General features: G+C 37.2%; 2 protein-coding genes across 2 annotated transcripts; both read right to left on the bottom strand.

The window, feature by feature from the left end:
* Positions 1 to 867: 867 nt before the first annotated feature.
* On the bottom strand, positions 868 to 1,698 carry LOC102023639 (olfactory receptor 11H6-like). The gene has a single exon (XM_013508547.1). It carries the CDS (start codon positions 1,603 to 1,605, stop codon positions 868 to 870), a length of 738 nt encoding a protein of 245 aa, XP_013364001.1. The 5' UTR covers positions 1,606 to 1,698.
* A 7,319-nt stretch (positions 1,699 to 9,017) lies between these two features.
* LOC102016314 (toll-like receptor 11) lies at positions 9,018 to 20,953 on the bottom strand. The gene is given in 4 exon segments (XM_005412035.1): positions 9,018 to 10,912; positions 10,915 to 11,979; positions 13,745 to 13,903; positions 20,888 to 20,953. Coding segments are annotated over 2 exon segments (2,769 nt in total). The 5' UTR covers positions 11,966 to 11,979; positions 13,745 to 13,903; positions 20,888 to 20,953; the 3' UTR covers positions 9,018 to 9,194.
* Positions 20,954 to 21,606: the final 653 nt, after the last annotated feature.

Here is a 21,606-nt window from a genome sequence, read left to right as displayed (position 1 = left end):
TTCAGGCTTTACACTAGAGAAACAATGCGGTGCTTGCACATTAAAAAGAGAAAATGTGCTTCACACAGTTGCCCATAAAAAGTGCTTTTTTCCAAGCAATTCGTATTATAAGCTTCACTGGTTGTATGCAATTTTTACTATCATGCAAATAAGCTTAGATAAATAAACTAATAGATCACCTTAGAAAATTATGCAATTAATGTAAAAATAATTAAAAAGCAAACAGTGCTTTTCATAACATTTAGCTCTTATCTTTACTAAAGGTAACTAAATATATTTATAATTCCAACTTGCTGTGTGCACTCTCTGAAAAATTAAATATCTAGCTAAGGCTATAAGTCTATTTCTATAAAGAGAAGACCACCTGCTACATTTTAGAAAGGTAGACTTCTTTCAAACTCAAATTTTCTGCTTGTGTTGGTCCTTTTCATTGGAATATTATTGGTTTATAGCATCAATCTCCCTGTGTAAGATTTCTATTACATACATGTTAGTTACTGCAGCTCTATAATACAAAATAATATTTGTCTTCTTTTTAAAATTTGAATTACATACAGAATGACCTTTTGACTTTGACATGTAAAATTTTACTTACTTGATATTAAAGGAAAAAAAATCTAGTTCATTTGTTAAAGCATAGTCTTGTCAAACAAGACTTCAACATCTCATACTGAGTGATGTTTAAGATCATTAGAATAGTTCCTGAAAAAAGTCACAAATTTGTAGACAAATATATAACTCATGTTTTACTAAGGAAAGGTGCATTTTAGAGGTTCAATTTGTCTTTTATTTATATTTTATTCAATCTTGAAGATTTTCTTCAATGCAACCTTCATCTCTTTGTTCCTCAAGCTATATATTAGAGGATTACATAGAGGTGTTATCACAGAATAAAACAAATAATTTTTTTTGCATCTTCACTGTGCGTCCTGACTCAGGACCAACATACATCACCATAATAGAGCCATAAAATAGGATAAAAACTGCTAAATGAGAAGCACAAGTCAAGAAAGCCTTATGCTTGCTCGCTGCTGAAGGCATTTGTACCGCAGCCAAAATTACCAGAGCATAAGAGCAAATGATAAAGATGAAAGTACCAATCATGAAGAAAGCATTGAAAGAAGAATAAATGAACTGGGTTGTGGTGTCCTCAGGACAGGACAGCATCATCAATGGGACAGGATCACATACAAAATGGTTGATAATATTTGGGCCACCGTAGGGTAGCTGTGAGATGAAAACAAACGGAGTTAGAAAGAGAATGAACCCACAGGACCACCCAAAGACAAGGAGGCTGGTGCAGAGCTGTCTGGTCATGATGTGTGGATAATGGAGAGGGCGGCAGATGGCAAGGTACCTGTCAAAGACCACAATGCAAAGGTAGAAGCCTTCATCATATCCAAAGGAGAAGAAGAAGTAGAATTGTGCAAAACACCTCACAAAGGAGATGGACTTCGTTGTGGAGAGGACGTTGGCTAACAAGTTAGGAACAGTTGTTGTGAGGTAGCATATTTCCAGAAGAGAGAAATTCCCCAAGAAGATGTACATGGGGGTGTGAAAGCAATGGTCTCTCTGCGCTGCACAGGCAATGGCTGTATTCCCCATGAGGGTCAGCGTGTAGGCTACTGAGAAGAGCCTAAAGTAGAGAAGCTGCCTTTCTGGGCTTGAGGGGAAGCCCAGGAGGATGAAGTGGGTAACGGAGTTCTCTTTCTTGGCCACATTTACTGATGTAGAAGACATGTAGATGACAGAGGTGTATGGCAAGTTAACATAGAATGTTGATTTTTCCTAGAATATCAAATTTATTATTAATTTTGTATGATAGTAAAATAATCAAACTATTTCTTAAGCAATAAAACTGAGATTTGCATAAGCCAGCCATGAACAAATGACATTGTTTAAATAAGTCACAAACATTAAAAGGAGGGAGAAATGAATTTGAGACAATTTTATCCTGATAGGAACTGTGACTTAGATACTAGAAATGCAAACTTTTACAATTGTTATGATTCACCATTTTAAAATAGTCTCTTCTTTCACCTGTTTGTCTGTTATTGGTATTGTACTACTTTTCTGAGTATGTGGAACTATTAAAACTGATTTGAAAAAAATTTATAATTTCTTTATGATTTACAGCAAATAATAATAAATTACTAAATCAAGATATTTTAAAGGACTCTGTCTCAATATACTGCTTGATGGGGCACAAATTAATACCTACTTTCACTTTCTGTTAATCCAAGTTAGTCCTAGTATTTTAAAGTGGTAGTGAAAAAAAGTTGTCACTTAAGAATATATGATGTTTTATTCTTTTATGTTATGTGTTGTATCTATATTAATGCTTAGTATAAAAATTCTTTTCTCTTTTAGGCAGCTTGATGTATTATATAGTATATAATATACAGTGTGCTATTAGGAACATTCCTATGCTTTGGTTTCTAAATTGCTCTTGATATATGTTTTTGATATACTTCTGGGTACATATGGGAGCTAGTCATGCTTGCCAATGGTCCTGTGGGAAAGCAGCTGACCTGAGATTTGGTGGCCAATTTCATTGTACTGGCACATTTTCGCTACAGTTATGTCAGCTGCAGGGAAAAATGAAAGGTTCGTATACTTTATAGTTGTGAGGGTTTTTACAGTTCCTTGTTACTGATTCCCTATATATATTTTTTTTCTTTTTGTTAGAGTGTTTTGGTGTCTTTTTATATCTGACTGTGATGCATCCTGTAGTCTTTCTTATATGGAAAAATCTGAAACATGCATCTCTCCCTGTCTTTGGCTACTTTCAGGCCATATAGTAGTAATAGAATCAAAATTTAATTCTGGATGAGCACAGTGGTGCCTGCCCATAGTCCCAGCACTCAGGAGCTTGAGGTAGGAGGGTTGCACAAATCCACAAGTTCAAGACCAGTCTGGGCAACATAGGGAGACCCTGTCTTAAACAAATAAGCAGACAAATAAACAAAAGAAACCCCTCCAATTTTGTTTCCTTAAGATGTTATTCTGATCCATTTTATTAGGCAATGTAAGTATTTAAAAATATGATGTTAATTGTTTCATTTTAATGTAATACAAATAGATATTAATGAAGGAAATATAAAAATACACCTCTTACTTCTATGGAAAACCAAATTCCATAGCAATAATTAGAGAGCAACAATGGTTAATATACAGTGCATCATGATTTTAAAAGAGGGGGTAAATTATTACTCAGAGTACAAATCATGACTAGAAAAGATTCTCTCTTACAAAGAAGAAACAAACAAAAAGACAAAAATGGTCTTGATTATATCACGTAGTGCTGTAGGTGCCAGAAAAACAGCTGTGGATATGTAGACCTTGCCTTCATAGAGTTTATAAACATGTAGCTAATAGTGAATTTTTAATTTTTTTTTTGGTTGAATTTCAACTTGTTTTCCAGTTTTGGAAATATCTTTGCCTTTTATAACAAATATTCAATAAATCAAAAAATATTTTTCCAGTTAAGAACTTATGAGACTGAGTCTGAGAAATCCTTGACATACTTGTTTACAGGAAGGCAGTATCAGAGTATTTTTGCCACTATACATGTAGAGGACTGACTTTCACTTGAAATTGGTTAACTCTCATTGCCCTTGATCCTGTATAAAAATGAATGTAGCAAATTAAGCCTGCTGAATCCTTGGGTCTATGGGTTGTTCCAAGTTAGTCTGTTAAATGTTTTTAAGGAAATAATTTCCTCAGTTACAAAAGTCTTTTGGTGAGTCCTGTCCCCTAATATTCCAATAGTTTACATTTTAGTGGATTACATTTTTGTGCTGGATATATTCTTGTTTATGCAGGATCCTCTTAACTGTTCCAGTTAATTTCATTTTTAGAAAAGCATCATCGGTTTCAAATCATCATTGGAACTTACCTTTCTTTTCTCAGATTATTTCCTGAGGATAATACTTGTCTAATAGCATAATTTAGAGCAAATCCTGTGCCTCTAATGTCAACAACACATATGGATGTAATATTTTTTATTTAATAAAAGTATATAATGCCACTACACACTACCAAATAATGCTTAATCTAATGTAATAAAAAAATGTATAAGTTTGGGAAGAAGATGTCTCTGGAGAGAAAAATCTGCCATATTCACTCTCCAGGTAACAAAAATCACAAAATTAAATAAAAATTTTATCTAGATATTTATCAGTTAATATACTTCCTTTCTTAAACCTTAAGCCTCTTTATATGTACATTAATTACTCATATTGTAAAAGGAAATTAGGAATAAGAGAAATATATTCTTCAGAACTCATGGAAACAAGAAATCTAAATCCTCATTTTTAATCTTAGTTTTTGCTAGTTTTATTCTAATGAAATATTTTGAATTTTGTCAGACAAGAAGAAAAATAAGTTGAGTTAATAACGTAAGTTTTGCAAAGTATGGATTGAAGGCAGCTCACACATTAAAATGTTTTCACTCACTCCTCAGATGCACATGAAATTGAAGATGGGAGAGAAAATGTTACTCCATGGAGCTGTATACAAATGAAGGGTTTCTAAGAAATCAGATGATCGAGTTTATAATCATTCATGGGTTGCAAAGAGTCAGCCTTAATAGAATATATTTTTTCAACTTCGAAGTACATGTTAGTGGACAAGTGAGAGTCAAGATAAAGGATAAATCTATCTATCTATCATCTATCTATCTATCTAATCTATATATATATGCTTTCATCATAGCCTTCTGAGATTTGGGGTTCTCAGTGATTTGATTGCATTTCTTCAAGAAAGGAGATCATTTCTGAATTTCATCTACAATCGAATACCAAATCTTACTATTCTCCAAAGAACAGCAAGTTGTAAAAGTAAGTACTATCTTTTCTTTCTTTCCTAGTATCCATGTGTTGTAAAGGCTTCCTGGGTAACAGCTAAGTAGTAGAAGACATTTCTGTAACAGTTAAAACAGGAAGTTCTATTAGGTTCTCTATATCTACTTTGAAGAAGAAAGAGGAGGAGGAGGAGAAGAAGAAATAATCATTCTCTGTAATCAAATATCTGTACTTACAAAGTTTATTAGATATATTTGAGTTGCAGTTTACATAGAACATAAAGAATTGGCAGTTGCAGAAGTTTAATTGCCATTCAGTTATTCCACAAATATTTTTAAATGCTTTACCAAGTGCCAAATGTCAGTTCAGTTCCTTGTGGTATTGTAGAAGACAACCCCAAATTTCTGTTTTCATATTATTTATATTCTATTGTACAGAAAAAATAACCTAAAGGAGATTATTGCATAATATATTGAGATTAATATGGAGGAAAACAAAGCATGAAGTATGGAGGGGATGTTAGAACAGGACATTATGACTTTAGATAGAAGGATAAGAAAGCTGCACAGAGAAGGTGACATTTAAGCTATACCTGGAACTGAGAAAACAAACCATGGTTATCCAGAGGAGTTACTATTTCAATCATAGTAAACAGATACAAAGAACAATAAAACATGTTGGAGAAATAACAAGCAGGCCAGTGTGGCTATTTCAGGGTAAGCAATGGGCAAAGTAGTAAGACTTGATGACAGAGGGATTGTAGGGAGAGTCATTAAATTAAGACATTTGTACAGATTTTATGGTAAGGTATTTTTAATGCCTTTTTAGTTATAAGAACCAGTCAGGGGCAGTACTTGAGCAGAATGTAAATCAATCTAGCTAGCTTTTCTTTTTAAACTCTGAAGCATTTACCTAAAAGCACACATTTTAACTATATCATTCACTGAATTATTAAAATAGCACACATGCACATAACCACACTCTTGGATAAGTAATAGAAAATTATCTAGCATCTAAAAAGCCTTACTGTAACCATTCCGAATATTACATCTCTCTCTTCTGAAAGTAATCACCTTTGTCAATTTGCCCATTTTTGAAATAGACAAACTCGTAGTGTATGTATTTCATCTTGAATCTTTCCCTCATACTTACATATGCATTCTTTCATATCAATATATTTCATTGCCTGTCATTCCTATGCAATATTCCTTTGTATGTACATGCCACAAGCTTTCATCCTTAGACATGTGGGTTATATCCAGTTTTTGGCTGCTATGAATAATGGTTCTGTGGGTAATATTATTCATATCTTTTGGTATATGCTTGTAAAATTTATGTTTGTGTATATGAAATTACCAGTACTTAGAGAATGCATGCATTCCACTTTAACAGATAGCATCAGAGAGTATTTTATAAATGGTTACCCAAATGTACATGCTCATTTGTACTACATGATGACTAGAATTTCTCTCTGTTTCTTCCCAGCTTGTGTTATGTCAGTTTTTGAAAATGAAAACAACTGGGAAAGATGTGGTAGTGTTGTGCAGATTGCATTCCTTGTATGACCAATATGATTGAATACATTTTCTCATATTTTTTGGCCATTTAGATAAACTTTTCCCAGAAATGATTTTTCTTTTTTTTGTATTTAAAGATAAAAGAATGAAAACATCTTAACAAACATACATTTAGAAAATAACACAAAAACAATACAAGCAATACAAAATCTCAAACAAGGTGATAGGAAATTAACAATGGTTATTGTATTACATATTGATATCTTCAATTTGGGTACTCAGATAAACAAATATGGACATGTAAGATTGATCATATACTTAGACATTAACTATTCCTTTCAATAGAACAATAAAAGTCAGTTGTACAACTATGTTAGCTACCCTGTGTATATACATATACACATATTTTTCCCTTTCCAGAAATAATTTTTCAAGGATCTTGCCCACTGGGGATGTATTATTATTATTATTATTCATTATTTATTTATTTATTTATTTATTTATTGGTTAAAAATTGTGTCTAGGGCCTCTATCTCCTCTGCTTTGGAGATGTGATTGTCTCTGCCTACAGCCTGGTTGCCTGGTGGACTGCAGGTGCTGACAGATCTGTAGAGCAGATCCTAGGACACTTTAGAAGCTAGGAAATGGACTCTGTGAGGTAGAAACTTCAGGATGGCTAAATAGAGGGACCAAGCACTCATCTCCACAAAGAAGAATCAAAGAATCAGATGTGAAGTTGAATTTTGAGGTGAGGGTCACCTCAAACAGAACCCTGGAAATGAGCAAGAGACTGGAATTTTGTTAGGTTCAGAGAACTGAGATAATATTATAATAAGAGAAACAAAATGTCCCAGCTTTTGTCATCCCTGTTCCCCAAACAGGGAAGGGAGAGTTTCCTTGTTGCAGGGCTATGACTGAAAGAGAGGCCCAGAAAAATTCACTGAAAAATTTCCCATTCCTCAGAGCCTTCCAGCCTACTTAGATGAGTAAGCTGAAGTCTTCATAGCAGTCAGATTAGTCACATTTTGGAGAAGGAGTTCACATAATCTCCCAGCAATATCCAGGTATACTATAGGCGAGAACCATCTTGACAAGGGACTGATTGTCTAAAATTAGAGTATTTTATATTTCTAGTCTTCTTTTTTTTTCTTCATATGGTATGTATGTATGTGTGTGTGTATATATATATATACATACACATGCAATTATTTTCAATTTTGGAATTATAGTGCATATTAGTCATCAGTACTTTTGCTTGATATCATATGTTGTTTTTTCCCATGCCTAACATTAAATTCTTGAAGCATGATTCTTAGTAGATTCATAGCACTAAATGTTGAAGAATGAATATTTTGGGTGTATGATACTCTATTTTTATCAATGACAAAATTATCATTTTATCAGAGTTATAAAATATTCTGCTTGGGGACACATAGTTTTGTGCAAAATTTCTGGAAATATGAAATATTCTTGGAAATGGATGACACATGTGCTTTATAAAGATACATATTTCTTTTTTGCCCAATTTAACTTTGTAGCAAGTTGTAATTGGTTAGAGGTAAATGGAAGGCAGTAGAAAACAGAGTACTATGTCTGTCAGACAGACAGACACCAGATCCAAATTTTATTACATACAAACTATGTAGGATTGTAAATCACCTAATCTTTATGTATTTAGAGTCCTCAATGTCAGTAGAAGAAAAACAATTGCTCTCACTCATTTAATGCCTTTTTGTAAGAACTTCAAGAGCTAGAAAAACTAAATATTTAGACCCATGAGGAACAGCAAACATGATTTCAAACTCATTTCAGAGCATTGACAAACAGTTTGCTGATTCTTTTTCCGTTATTCTGGAACTGTAAAACTTTTTACCAAACAAGTGAACATACTGCTTCTAACAAAGGCAGAAGGAATCCATTTTGAAAAATGTCCATGGCACTCTGATAATTTTTTATGCATTCTTTTAAAAGAAATTATTTCGCTTATATGTATGGTCCCTAGTTGCATCCATTTACGTATAAAAGCCTCAAGTTTGTCCTTTACAGCTGAGTAGTACTCCATTATATAAAAATAAGAAACTGAAAAATAAATAGAACCCCAAATATGCAATAGATACTGTGAAAGGGAATGAAACCGCTCAAAAAGGAAGAACAACTGGGATGGGTGAAAGGAGAAAAGAAATAAGAGAAAAGAAAATAGATATATACTTAAGATAGATAGACTTCTTTTAGTTCATCGAAAAAATGGTTTGTGCTTATATTGTCTGAGCATTTATGCATGCCTATATCTTGTAATCTGAGCAACTAATTTGAGGATAATACACAATATATTAAGCATTGTTAATCTCCTATTATCTTGTTTTAAATTCTGTATTGTTGTTTTTTCTATTTAAAATGAAATTAGAACCATTATTTCAGTTTACTGGCACTTGTGTGTACTACTTACTCACATTTCCTGTAGGAGGTTGGGACACGTAAAGAACACACCCACATTTCTTTCTCATCCCTTCTCCTTCCCTCCCTCCTTCCTCCACCCATCTCTTGACCCCTTCCTTTCTGAGGAGGGGCACGTGTTCGTAGTACATAATGTTCACATTCCGTGGAAGGAATTGGTACATATGTTCTTTCTTGGAGGTCTTGTGAAAGTACTGGCTACAGTATCAGAATTTTTTTGAATGAATGTTTTATTTCCAGTGCTTTCAAATTTGTTTTCCACAGGGATTAGGTATCCTCAGCTATGCCATTTTTAGTGCCAGAAGAAAGCTTAGAGTAAAAATCGCTGAGAAAATCCCTTGGTGAGCCTGCCCAGTGATGTGATATCATACAAACCACTGTTGGAGATATTCCTGCATGCCTCAGGCACTTATCGCCCCTAATCTTCTCTTTCTTGTCCCACTTTCCTTAGTCGTCTCCTAAGTTGCTCACAGAAAGAATCCCAATCCTCCCTCCCTTGATGCAAATCAAAATAGTCCTCCTTCTGGAGCCACCGGGTGAGACGGTGGTAGCTGCATAGTTCTTGGCTATTGATAGGCTCCAGAAACAGCAGCAGGGGGCGGGCCATCCGAGGCCTGACCACCAAGTGGTAGGTAGCAAGCCTTAACTCCAGATTGCACCAGGTACTTTTCAGGGCTTGGCAGCTGAGCACACAGAGAATGGCTCTGCTAATCTTCATGTTGGCAACAGTGGCATCCATCCTGTCCTGCCCAAGTCCAAAGTCCCTGTATGGCAGGCATAGTTTCAAACCCTCACCCATTGGAGGAGGCTTCTCCAGGGCAGGAACCAGTTCTTCCAGCACCCAGGCTTGGTCCTGCTCACAATAGGATACAAAGACATCATAGTAGAGTTGTCTTCTGGGACCACGACCACATAACTCCCACCACCAGGCATGAAAAAGATTTTGGAGGTTGTGAAGCCAGTACCACTTGCGACAGCCAAGTAGTGCAAGGATGGACATCAGGGATACAAGACTGAAGCTGGCGAGAAAGCCCTGAAACCCGGGATCATGTGTGCAGTGATCAGAAAAGAAGGAGAGGAGTGGAGTCTTGGAGTAGTCAGAAGCATCTGCTATGCAGATGGATTTGTCCAGCCCATACACAAAGGTGTTGGGAGCCCGTGTTGCCCAAGGACCTACCCAAGAGCTTTCACACTGGCAGGTGAAGGTGATATCTGAGAAAAAAACATATGGCGGCATCTGGGGGATTAGCTCCTGAAGGTTACTGTCCAGCCCTAGGGAGTATTCAGAGTTGACCAGCAACAGCTGGAGGTGGCCCAAGTCCCTGAAAGTGGACATGGAAAGGGTCCCAGGATTCAGATGGCTTAAAACCAGCACCTGTAATTGAGGCACTTGCTTCAGAAGTATCTCCAGATTCACTAAACTGAACTCAGAGAGGAAGTTTAGGTCTCCCAGCTCCAGCACTTGCAGCCTGGGCATGCCTAACAGACACATGGTGTCTGCGTCCATGTGATCAGACCAGAAGTGTAAGTGTTCTAGGAGAGGAAGCTCTGGGAAAAATTTCAGGGGCTGATGGCTGGAAAAAATGTAGGAACTGATGCCTCTCAAAGTAAGGTGATGCAGGGAAGGGAAATAAACTGTGGTGTTGTATGAAAACAACTGTGCATTGGCAGATTGTAAGGTAAGATTCTCCAAGAGCAAGAATGGTTCCTCATTGTGGACTATGAACCGGATGAACCCTTCAGCCCTCACCTCCAAGCTGAGCAGTGCTGGAGGCCAGGGTGAGTAGATGTCCAGCATATCAAGAGAACCCAGCTGCAGACAGTGCAGCTTGTGGGGACCCTGGAGCTGCTTGCCCAGGATATGCTCTAAATAGGTACCCAGGAGGTTCAGTGAAATGAGGGCAGGAAGAGAGGAGAGCCAGCCTGGATTTAGAACCTTAATTTGGTTCCAACTCAGGTCTAGGGTCTTCAGCCACCTGAGTCCCTCCAGACTCCCATTGATTAAGCTGGAGATGTTGTTGCCACGCAGCCAGAGCTCCTGAAGCTGGGGAAGAAAGGAGAAGGCCCCATATGGCAGATTACACAACTCATTGTAGGACAGATCGAGCACTCTCAGCTTTGCACTAACCAGCCCTTTGGGAGCACCAAGGTTGGGCCTAGGTTATTCATGGACAGGTTGAGCCTCTGAAGCTGGGGCAGAACACTCAGAAACCTGATAGGAAGAGATCGCAGGCCATTATCATGAAGGCTGAGGATTTCCAGCGAGTGGCAACTTGCAAGATCTGGATCCTCTATGTTTTGGATTTGATTCCTCCCAAGGTCAAGTGCATGAAGGGCAAAGTACCCTGTCACATTCCCAGGGAGCTTTTTTATACCTTTATCCACAAGAGAGAGGAAGTCCAGGTGGAGAAGTCCTGAGTCTAGGAGGCCTAAAGAACTTAATGGGGTGCTATCCAATATCAGGGAATGCAGCTGGAGGCCATGAAGGGCTCTGACACCTGCCTGGCTCAGTTGCAGGTTGGATGATAAATCCAGTACCTCCAAAAAATATACCGATGGTCTGGGGCTGGCTGTAAGAGTGGAACCAGGCACAAGATTTGAGAACAGCCCCTGCAGTTCCTGCAGCTTTGTCAAACAGCTGTGCCTCAGAGTCAGACAAGTAAGGCTGATTGGCAGCTGGATGTTCTGACTAGAATTCAGACAGTAACCTTGAAAGGAAAGGCTGTGGAGTGATCTGAGGGGCTCCAGAACATCTGGAGGGAGGAATAGACTCAGGCAACAGGGAGCGTGGTGCTCAAAGTAAAGGTGTTGCAGCTGGTCCAGTCCTTGGAAGGCCTTAGAAGTAACTTTCAAATTGCCCAACTGTAGCCTCAAAAGCTGCAGGGAGGAGAAGTCAGCAAAGGCATTGGCTGGCAGGACAGAACCCATTCCTTGGAGACAAAGTGCTTCTCTATCCTGGGGCACTGCTCTCAGGGTCTGAGCCACATCTTTAATGTTAGAGCATGATGCAAAAAGGTACAGTCCTGGGGCCAAGGAACAGAATGGGATGTAATAGGAGAGGTTAGTCAGTAGGGAGCTGTCTGCTATGGTGCAGTCAGGAGTAGTCCATGCCCGGCTCACCAAGACCTGGCTCACAAAGGCCAACAGTGAGAGCGGCAGGAAAGCAGAGGAGAAGAGAGGGTTTTCCATCCTTGGGACTGCTTCTAGGAAAAAAGAGAAAAAAATAAGGGTGTCAAATCCTGCAGACTTAGTGGACAGTCCCACTCCAGGACTTCTAATATACATAACATCAGTGGGATGTCTGGAGCGCATTGGAGAAACAGCTCTGTATGGTAGTAATGAGACAATTGACTGCATAGGAGACTAGTTGTTTGTACTCACAGTTGGTTCCACGTGGGTAGAGAGGTGGAGGAGGCAGAAACTGGGCAGCAAGAAGGCCCAGATGCTTGCAGGGGGCTTGTGGTAGATTCCAGGAGAGAAACTATGATGTTTCCCAGTCTTCATGCTGGGGATAATTAGCTCAGATTCTTAAGTTCTTTGGAGGAGATCCATATGAATGGGTTCATTTTAAAATTAGCAAATTTACTTGTCCATTACATAATGAATTAAAAAAAATGTGATGTGATGATATTACAAATAGAAAGACACAAACATATCATCTTATGTCACCCTTAATTATATGATGTTCAGATTTGGTGTTATTATCTTTATTTTACTCATGAGCTGTAAAATGTCAAAGATGCTAAATTACTTGCCAAGATCAAAGAAATAAAAGTGGCAGCATTAGGAGAGTAGTCCAAGTTTTCTACCTCTATGCTGTGTTTTTACTAAAGAAGTCCTCAGGCAGGACAAAGGACACATTTCAAGTGAATTCTATTGTTGAGTTTATGGAAAATAGGTAGTCCTTCAAGCTAGTTTGGGTAAAATTTCAAGAATGTACATAACCAGGGTAATGGAGTTGTAAAACTGTTAATGGAACCATAAGGTCCTGCTGTTTGTTTTCAGCGCTCACTGCTGGAAGAGGCTGCACTGCCCTTTTTCTCACTGTTGCTTATTTTTGTACTAGCGGCTTTTGTGAAATGGGGTTACCAAGTGTCCCCCGTCTAGGTCCTTAAAAGCTGTAAAGGGGCAGAAGGGCAGAGTGGTGCTCTGGGTACCACATACATGTTAGTCACAAGTGAAGCATATTATCCTCTTGTGAGGTTTTGGGCTTCTTCAGCAACTCCCATCCTTGGGAAAAGAAGGATTTAATACTGAAAAACACATACATTGTTCTTTTTCTTTTGAAGGATGCCACATTTGAGTGCTAACATAAAGGTAGCTCTGCAGCACCAAAGCTGTCTTTCCTTGAGTAATATCCCTTTAGCTAATAGGAACATCGCAGTTGCATGTACTTCTGACTTCAGTGAAAAGTTCTAGGAAGCCTGTGAAGGGGCTAAGAATTCATCCACATGATTCAGTCTCAAAGTGGATGGAATCTGCTGTACTAGACTATTTTCATGGGTCTTCTCTGGCAGTTTTGAGAAGCTGTTTCTTAAGCCTTGATATTTCATATAGTGTGCCTTGTTATTCTTAGCCTTCCCTCTCCATTCTCCTATTTAGGGAGATTTCTGGAGCTGAGATAGATGTCAGACCTAGTGCACAGAATGAACAGAGATTCTAGTAACATAAATTCTGAGCTACAGAGTAATCCTTTGTCCTGGTCTGATGCATTACCAGAAGGTACACTTTAATCATGCACAATGTAGTAGCTCATTTGACTAGTTAAATCTGTGGCTAACCTTAACGCAAATGTCCCTTTAAGCTCTGCCTAGCCCCTGCCTATCTTCTTGCCTCTGGCTCCCTCTGAAGAGAGGCAAGGTCTCTATATAGGGACAAATCTTTTTCTTTCTTCCCTGTCAGTTCCACTAATTGCTCCTCCATCTTGTCCAAAAAACTACCTTAGCACAAGAGAAGTAGTGTTTTTACCTTTGTGCAGAAGTACAGTAGGTCAGTGGAGACAGAGTTGAAGTTTCAAGAAAAGACTTCTTATCTTCTCCTGCAGCAAAGAAGTCAAGACCTTTTTTCTTGTGATTCCTCCACCATGGCCTCAGCTCTGCTTTATGAGTGTGATGCTCCTTTTATTAACTAAGGTGGGAAGGTCCAGGGAAAAGAGAATGCTTTGTTAACCTCTTAATGTGTCCCCAAACTGAACCATTTTCTCTTCCTTTTTTCTTCCATTGTTTTTTTCTATTTTATGATTTCCCTTTTCCTCACCTAGTGGCAATTTCAGTTCTAATTTACTTTGTGTCACATCCTCCTGAAGTTTGAAAGAATAGATCTCTTTTCATTTTGCAAAACAGTTTTCTTCTCTGAAATAAGAGTGGCCCATCTCCAACATTTCTACTCTCCCCTCTTTCCATGCTCTTATTGTCAAGCTCCAGAAGTCTTATTGTCAAGCTCTTTCAAAGCAGAAAGACTAAATGCAGCGGAACCTAAAATCTCACTGGAAGACACTCCTCCTTCCCCCTGGGTTTGGAAGTACAGAGCAAAGGGGGAAGAGGAAAGGCTGATTTCTTTCTAAATGGTAGAATCTTCTTCTGTAGAGCACATGGGTCATGGGAAACTCCTGGGATGGAAGCCATAAAATCAGAACTGGGTTGTGATAAATTATCATTCCAATGAAAGAAAGATCCATGTTTAGATTACTACAAAGACTAAAACCTTTTTGAATATTTTTTTGCAATACCAATGACATAAGTATGATTTTGGAGATACTTAAATAGTTCTTTAATCTCTGGTTTTCAGCATCTTAGGCCCTGTATTATCTCAATTTTTATTACATTTTTATGTTCAAAATTTTTCTTTGCACTAAATTGTTTCTGTTGCTGTATATTTGTACATAAAGCCTTGTTTGAGAAAAAGATCCACTTCCTAATCGGAGACTTTTGCGAAAAGGGGCCACTTCTAAACTTACACTACTGTATTTCTCTTCTGCTTTATGCTTAATACAACTTCAATTTTATTCTGGTGACGATGTGTTCAGCTCAAAAAAATTGAATGTTGCAGCCTTCCTCACTAATGGTAGTCATCTTTGAAATATACGTTCAAGCAATAGCATAAGTGTTTTGCCTGTTTTGCTGCCTGTAGTTTCTGTTGCTAGCTTCAGATGGTAAGATGTCTTTGAGAAAGGAAACATATACTAAAAACTCTGAGTCCTTTGACAGATATTGAGTTTTCTTTTTGCTTCTAAAGCTGAAGGGGATAAAATTTGGAGTAACTGAATTATTTGCTAAAAAGTAATTATTATTTATTTCAATCTTTACATCCTGGGTAGTTTGCTTTTTTGGGGCTATTTGAATTACCAATTAAAAATGGCTTTGTTTTTGTTAAGATGTTTGAAACTGTATGTTTTGATAGATAAATGGAGTATGTTATTTAAAAGAGGTGAACATTTGAGATATGTTTTTGTAAAACCACAGATAAATTAAAAGGATAGTAATTCAAACTCTTTTAATAAAAGTTGATTTTTATTGTAATGCCAAAAATAGAGCTGTATTCCACTGAAGGACTCTATTTAGAACAAACAGAGTTTATTAAATTAAATTTAGACAGGTCACCGCTCATCCCTGACTTGCAGGTCAGGAACGTGGGCAGCCAGTCTTCTTTCTTTCCACATTAAATATGCCTTTGGTTTCCATGGTAACAGATTGAATGCTGTAGTCCTGGCCACACGTTGTTTTCCTTGCACCACGTGACCAGGTCCGGCTCCTGTCATGAGCCCAACCACAATGATATACTTTCTGTACTCTGTTCTATATGTTCCCTTTTAGATAACCATACATTTCCTTTATGGTTACAATGTTTATTTAGGGCCAGGGAAGGGATGAAACAACCCAGGCAGGGTCATAGGTGGTTGTCTGGGCCCAGGTGTTCTTTGTCTTTGGAGAAGTATTCCTGGAAAGTTAGGACTGCAAAGTTAACTTTTTAAAACCCCTCTGGGATGTTTCTCAACACACATTTTGAGGCCTGTACTAAGGCTAAAACTATTCTATCTTAAAAATGATATATTAAGAGTCACCATCCGCCACATTATAATAGTGAAAAGTGGGAAGCTTAAGGAAGAGACAGAGGAGATAGAGATGTGTAGATAGGAGGTCCATGGGGAAACAGGGGAACATTCCTCTTTGGGAAGATTCATATGCAAGGTATATCCCTCCACTTCCTCTGTCTCTCTCTGTGTCTGTCTCTGTGTCTGAGTCTGTCTCTGTCTCTGTCTGTCTCCCAATATCTAGGATAAAAACTGCAAGCCAGAGTTTGACAAGACCCCTCACTCCTATACACAAACAGCTGATTGTGAGTAAAATACAAGCACAAGGGTACCTAAGTCCTCTTCTTCACAGAGTACCCACTGAGCATTCTGAAGGCAGCACTGTCAGCTTCACCATAGACTGCATCATGATCCTTCACACACAGAGTAGGGGAAACTTAGGGAAGTGGTGTCTAAAAGCATTGCTCTAAATTATATATTCACTTACAGATATTAACTTTTTAAAATTTAAAACCCACTGTAGATTATATGAGATGTATATGTTTATCATAGAAAAATCACATAGATATTAATTCTAAAAATGAGACCAAGAATCTAGCCTTACCATGACTTTGTATTTATGTAAGATTATATAGTAATTTTGTTACAGTCTGCCTTTTTTTTACTCAGTAATATATTTTACATATTACCCTTTTACATAAATCTTCACATAATTTGTATAGTCATTATCTTAGAACAACTCATTTCTGCTGTACTCTTCCTTCCTGGGATAAAGCCAGCCCTTTATCTGTATGGTCTGTATGGTCTTGGAGTTCTGGACACAGCCCTGGATCCAGGAGGGGTGCACACTCAGGCAGAATTCTTACTGAATTTAAGCCAGCCTAACTGGTTCCCTCACTTACTGTACATGAGTGTGGACATGCATTCGCTTTTCACGTGGCATTATGAAATAAATATGAAAATATGTATCCTACTATGTAACAGAAATTGTAAAGATAAGCTGAGAAAGTACTTTATAAGTAAAAGAATCTGGACCTGGTGACTCCACCCATAGTTCAGGCTGTCTGGGAGACTGAAGCAGGAGGATCACAGCTGCCACGGCCCTGAGTTCAATCCCCAGCACTGGATGAGAAAAAGACATTGATAATATTGATCAAAATCAATTCCATACCTACTACATACAGGGTGGATTTCTACTGTGTTTATTCAACACAGCTACTGTCAGTCATAAGTATTGCTATTAGCTCTATTTTAGAAATAAGAAATCTAGGCAGAAAGGTCAAATAATGTAGGTTTGAAACCAATCTCTCTGATTCCAGAGTATTGGTTCTTTTCCTATTTAGTAGTGAAGACTGAGGTATCCACAGTTAGCCTGCCTTGGATCAGACACTGTGTTCTCCTAAGGAAGTTAGTCTTTTTGTTGATTTCATCTTCAGTAATTTTTTGAATGTATATTTTTATTTTTATTTTAAAATTAGCATATATTCGAGATACATAATGACTACATTAATCTTGGGAAATTGGTACCTATGTATATCACCTCTGAATCATCTCTACTCCAATTTTGCCTCCCATCCCCAGATCCCCTTTCCATTTCCACAAAGGTTACCTGTGTCAGTAATTTGGAGAAAAAATACTTTGCACCTAACTTCTTTGAGCTGTCAAAGTAGTAAATGAAAGGGTATATAAAAATGTTTTAGAACAATTATCCCAAATGTTTATTTATTTTTTTTATTTTAAAGAGAGTAGTAAATGAGAAACAAACAAAAAAAGAACAATAGCAGCAAATGTTTATTTTTTAATGTTGCAAAAAGTGTGGTAATTTTGCATATTCATCTTATTAAATTAATGCATTCATGTTCTCTCTTTGTTTGTAATATTGGTTCATGCACCCCTAGTTCTAACTTTTCATGGAATTTGGAATTTACATAATGTTTGGTTGTACAAAAAGTAATTAGTTGTAATTGAAGGTGCATTGGTTGTGTGGCCAGCATAAGTATTTTAACACAATAGCTCATATTTAGTAGTAGGAAATACTGACTGTTCCCATTTCCCTTGAAGAAAACACTAACCAGCACAGTTATTTTTAAAAAATATCACCATACTTTTTTCTTTTGAAAATCTAAATATTCGGAAAAAAAGAAACCTTTATTTTTGTGCCTACTATTCATTTTCCCTCCTCCCTTCACACTTGAAATGCATTTTATCTTGCAAAAATATTGTGCATAAATAGCAGTGTAAATAATTTAGTACTATGAAAAAAGTTGTGAGCCAATACAGTATTCAGAGTTCTAAGAATAACCATTGAAAAGGTAGTGGCTGCATAAATATATTAACTTAGTAACTCAAGTGAAAGACTCTGAAATTATGATGGAAATACTTTCTGTCCTGACCACTTCTTCTTAAACTCTTTTCTGATCAGTCTCAAGAAATTTAAGTCATATTTCCAGGGAAGGGGTATAGAGATAAGAAATATTCCCAGTAGACCACATAAGGAGATGTATATGGGAGAGTTCTGATAAATAAGATTGTTTAAGGAGCTTCTTTCATCAAAGGGATAAATAGTTTTTCCTACTTAGAATGTACATGCCAAGATTTACTTACACATTCTTACATTTTAAACTGAATAATCATCTCTTTTCCTCCAAAATTTGGTAAGATAAAGTTCTAAAATAAAAAGTGTGTACACATAATATTTGGGAAATGTTCTTATGGCAAATCTGTATAAAGATTTTATTGAGATACTGTTTTATAACAAAAGGATGGAAGTAACCATAGTGTTTCACAAAAGTTTCATAATAGATGGAAATAAAACGTTGGAATTTTCAATAACTGTACCCTGGTTGCCCCAGTTATAGTTCTGTAAGAGACACACTCTTCAGTGGTATTCCTTGCTCTCCTCACCTTTCTGAAAATTCCCTTTCATATATCCTTTACAAGCCAGTTTCTAGCTCCTCAAAAGAAAGGCTCTCTTTCTAGGAAAATGTTTATATCAACACACAGAAATTCAGAATCCGTATCATACTTGTTCAATAAGATATTATAGCTATTAAAACAAAAACCACTCTACCTTTTGTGACAGAGAATGGATATACTTTGATCTAAAAGTGTGGATTTGCAATGAAAAAACCTTTCCCATTATGGAGCTCCAGCAACTATGATCCAGGGTGATAATTAAAATATTTTTAATATCACATTATGATTGCAGATTTTAGCAACACTGGGCAGGTTTGTTATTCAGATAAAAGCTTATCACCTAAAAAATTTGTAAATGATGAGGAAGCAAACTAGTGCATATTTAAATATATACAAGATAATCAAGAAGATTATATTTTCTTAATTTTCATACCCATAAGAACATGGATATAAAATATCAGATAAGATTAAAGGTACCACAACCAATAATTAAAAGGCTTATTATAACATTGGAATAGGTTAAATATTACAAATAAAACAGACATGTGGCAATTGAAGTCCTAATGCTTTTTTTCCTTTAAAAATATTCTGTAATTTTTTTCACAGTTACAATAACAACAAACAATGAATTGTTATTTGTTTTTTAAACTGTAGCAACTTATCCTGAAGTACAAATTTCAGTCTCCAATATTTAGGAGGAGATATTCTATTATTGAAACTCAGTTAACTGACCCATTAAGTTTGGTGACATTTCATTTAGATAAAAATATTATGTGCTTATGGCACTGAATTTCTGAATATATTGGCTAATTTTGCTGATCATGAAATTAGAAGTTAGTGGCTTAGATAGTAACGAGAATGGCACACATGTAGATGTTAGAATATTTCATGATCCGTAGAAATCTTAATAAATTGTTTCAAAGAGTTTATGAATTAACAGTGACCACATCAGCAAATAACAAAGCCACATGTGCTAAGAGACACAATCAGAAAACACATATTTTGCCCCTTTTATTTATAATCAACACCTAAACAAACCAAATGGCATTTTGTGATTTTGTTTATCCAAGAACTATAGATTTGTTATCAAATAGAAAACAGGCATTTTTGTCACAGATGAATTATTAAAAAACTGTCTAGAAAACACTGAAATAAGTACATTTTTAGGTATTACACTCAGTTCCAAAGAACAACCACATGCCTCCATTTACCTATACGATTTGCCACTTTATTTTTATAAGGGACACTGTAGATGCTTTTTATGAGCTAATAGAGTCAGTATCATTAGAATCATACTTGTAGATTTAGATAACTGCATAATTTTGATTGTATTTTGCTAGACTACACTTAGAAATCAGTGAATATGCCTTAGGCAATGTGGAAACTCCTTAACTTTTGATCAGGGCTGCCTTTATCCTTATTCCTAAGGTTGTAGGTGAGAGGGTTGGAGAGAGGGGTCACCATAGCATAAAACAAAGTTGCAACTTTCTGAATCTCAACAGAGTGTCTGGGGCCTGGGCTCACATACATGACCATTATAAACCTGACCATAAAGCAGTGATACCACAGCCAAACGCAATCCACAGGTGCACAAGGCTTTATGTTCCCCAGTGGCTGAAGGCATACACAACACAGCTATTAGAACAAGAGTATAGGAACCAAAAGAAGTTACCAAAGAGCTTACAGTGTAGCAAAGCTACTGAATCCTTGGGGCAGAGGTGCACACTAATGCAAAGATAAACCCTAGATCACACACAATATGGTCAGTAACGCATAGATCACAGAAGGGCATTGGAGAGATATGAACAACAGGGATTACAAACAACAGAAACCTACAAATCCAGTTTGATCAATCTCACACTCGTATGTCTAATGGACTGAGCAACTTCTCCTGCTTTTTGGCCCTTACAGTTGGAATAAATCCAGGACCTTTGTAGTGAGGCCCTTAAAAATTATTACCAGCTCTTTAAAAGGTTATTTTTTTGAAATTGGGTCTTGTTGAATCACTAAATTGCCCAGGCTGATCTCGACTAGCAGTCCTCCTGTGTAGCCTCTCAGCATGCTGTAATTATAGGTGTTTCCCACTGCTCCAGGCTTCCCCAAGCTTGGCCTTACATACACGAAGAGCCCTAGCAATGCTACTTCCCAGATATGTGGACTTTTACCGTATATTTCCTTCCCCAGGAGAATGAGCAGCCATGATTTTTCTCTGCTCACTCTGTGCTGACCCGTGAGGTAGCGGGGGGCGGGGGGGTTCTATGCTGCCTACTGGTCAAAACTGCTGTTGCTATTTTCTCCTGTGTGACTAGGCTGCACAAGCCCCATCAGACCTCCCAGACTGGAAAGGTTGATATTATTTCTTTGGCCAGCCCTGATGAAGTTGGAGTATTTCATTCATGGATCACCTCTTTACCTTCTCAGGAGCAGCTGAGAACTGGCAGTTTTTGTCCATTTACTCTGTGGTGAACAAAGAAGGGATCTTGAACCACCTTCTCCATTGCCCCTTGACAGCTAGGATCTGCCAGACCTACCAGTGTTCCAGGACTAGTACTACCTATGATAGATGTCTGAGCATGCTGGAAAAGTTGAGGTACTGATCCACTTTTTCCCCAGAGCGAAGTTGAGAGCTGGGATTTAAATTTTATTTGCCTTGCATAGAAGAAGGAAAGGTCTATGGCATTGAGTAGTCATTAGCTCCAGCTGTTCTCCACTCTCCATTAGGGCTATAGTTTGAATGTTTGCATTTGCCCAATCCCGCACAATTCATATGTTGACACCCTATTTCCCAAGGTTACAGTGCTAGGAGGTGTGACCTTTTGGGAGTAACTAGGTCCTGAGAGCAGAGTTCTCATTCCTAAAATTACTGTTCTTATAAAAGAAGACT

Source organism: Chinchilla lanigera, unplaced genomic scaffold, assembly GCF_000276665.1.
Source record: "Chinchilla lanigera isolate Chin_1 unplaced genomic scaffold, ChiLan1.0 scaffold00149, whole genome shotgun sequence".
NCBI classification, from domain to species: Eukaryota; Metazoa; Chordata; class Mammalia; order Rodentia; family Chinchillidae; genus Chinchilla; species Chinchilla lanigera.
Note: the sequence above shows the minus strand (reverse complement) of the source record. Positions and strands in the feature narration are given on the sequence as shown.

What these genes read in the sequence shown, in the direction of transcription:
- LOC102023639 (XM_013508547.1), bottom strand. Translation starts at nt 1,605, where the DNA reads ATGGGGAATACAGCCATTGCCTGTGCAGCGCAGAGAGACCATTGCTTT.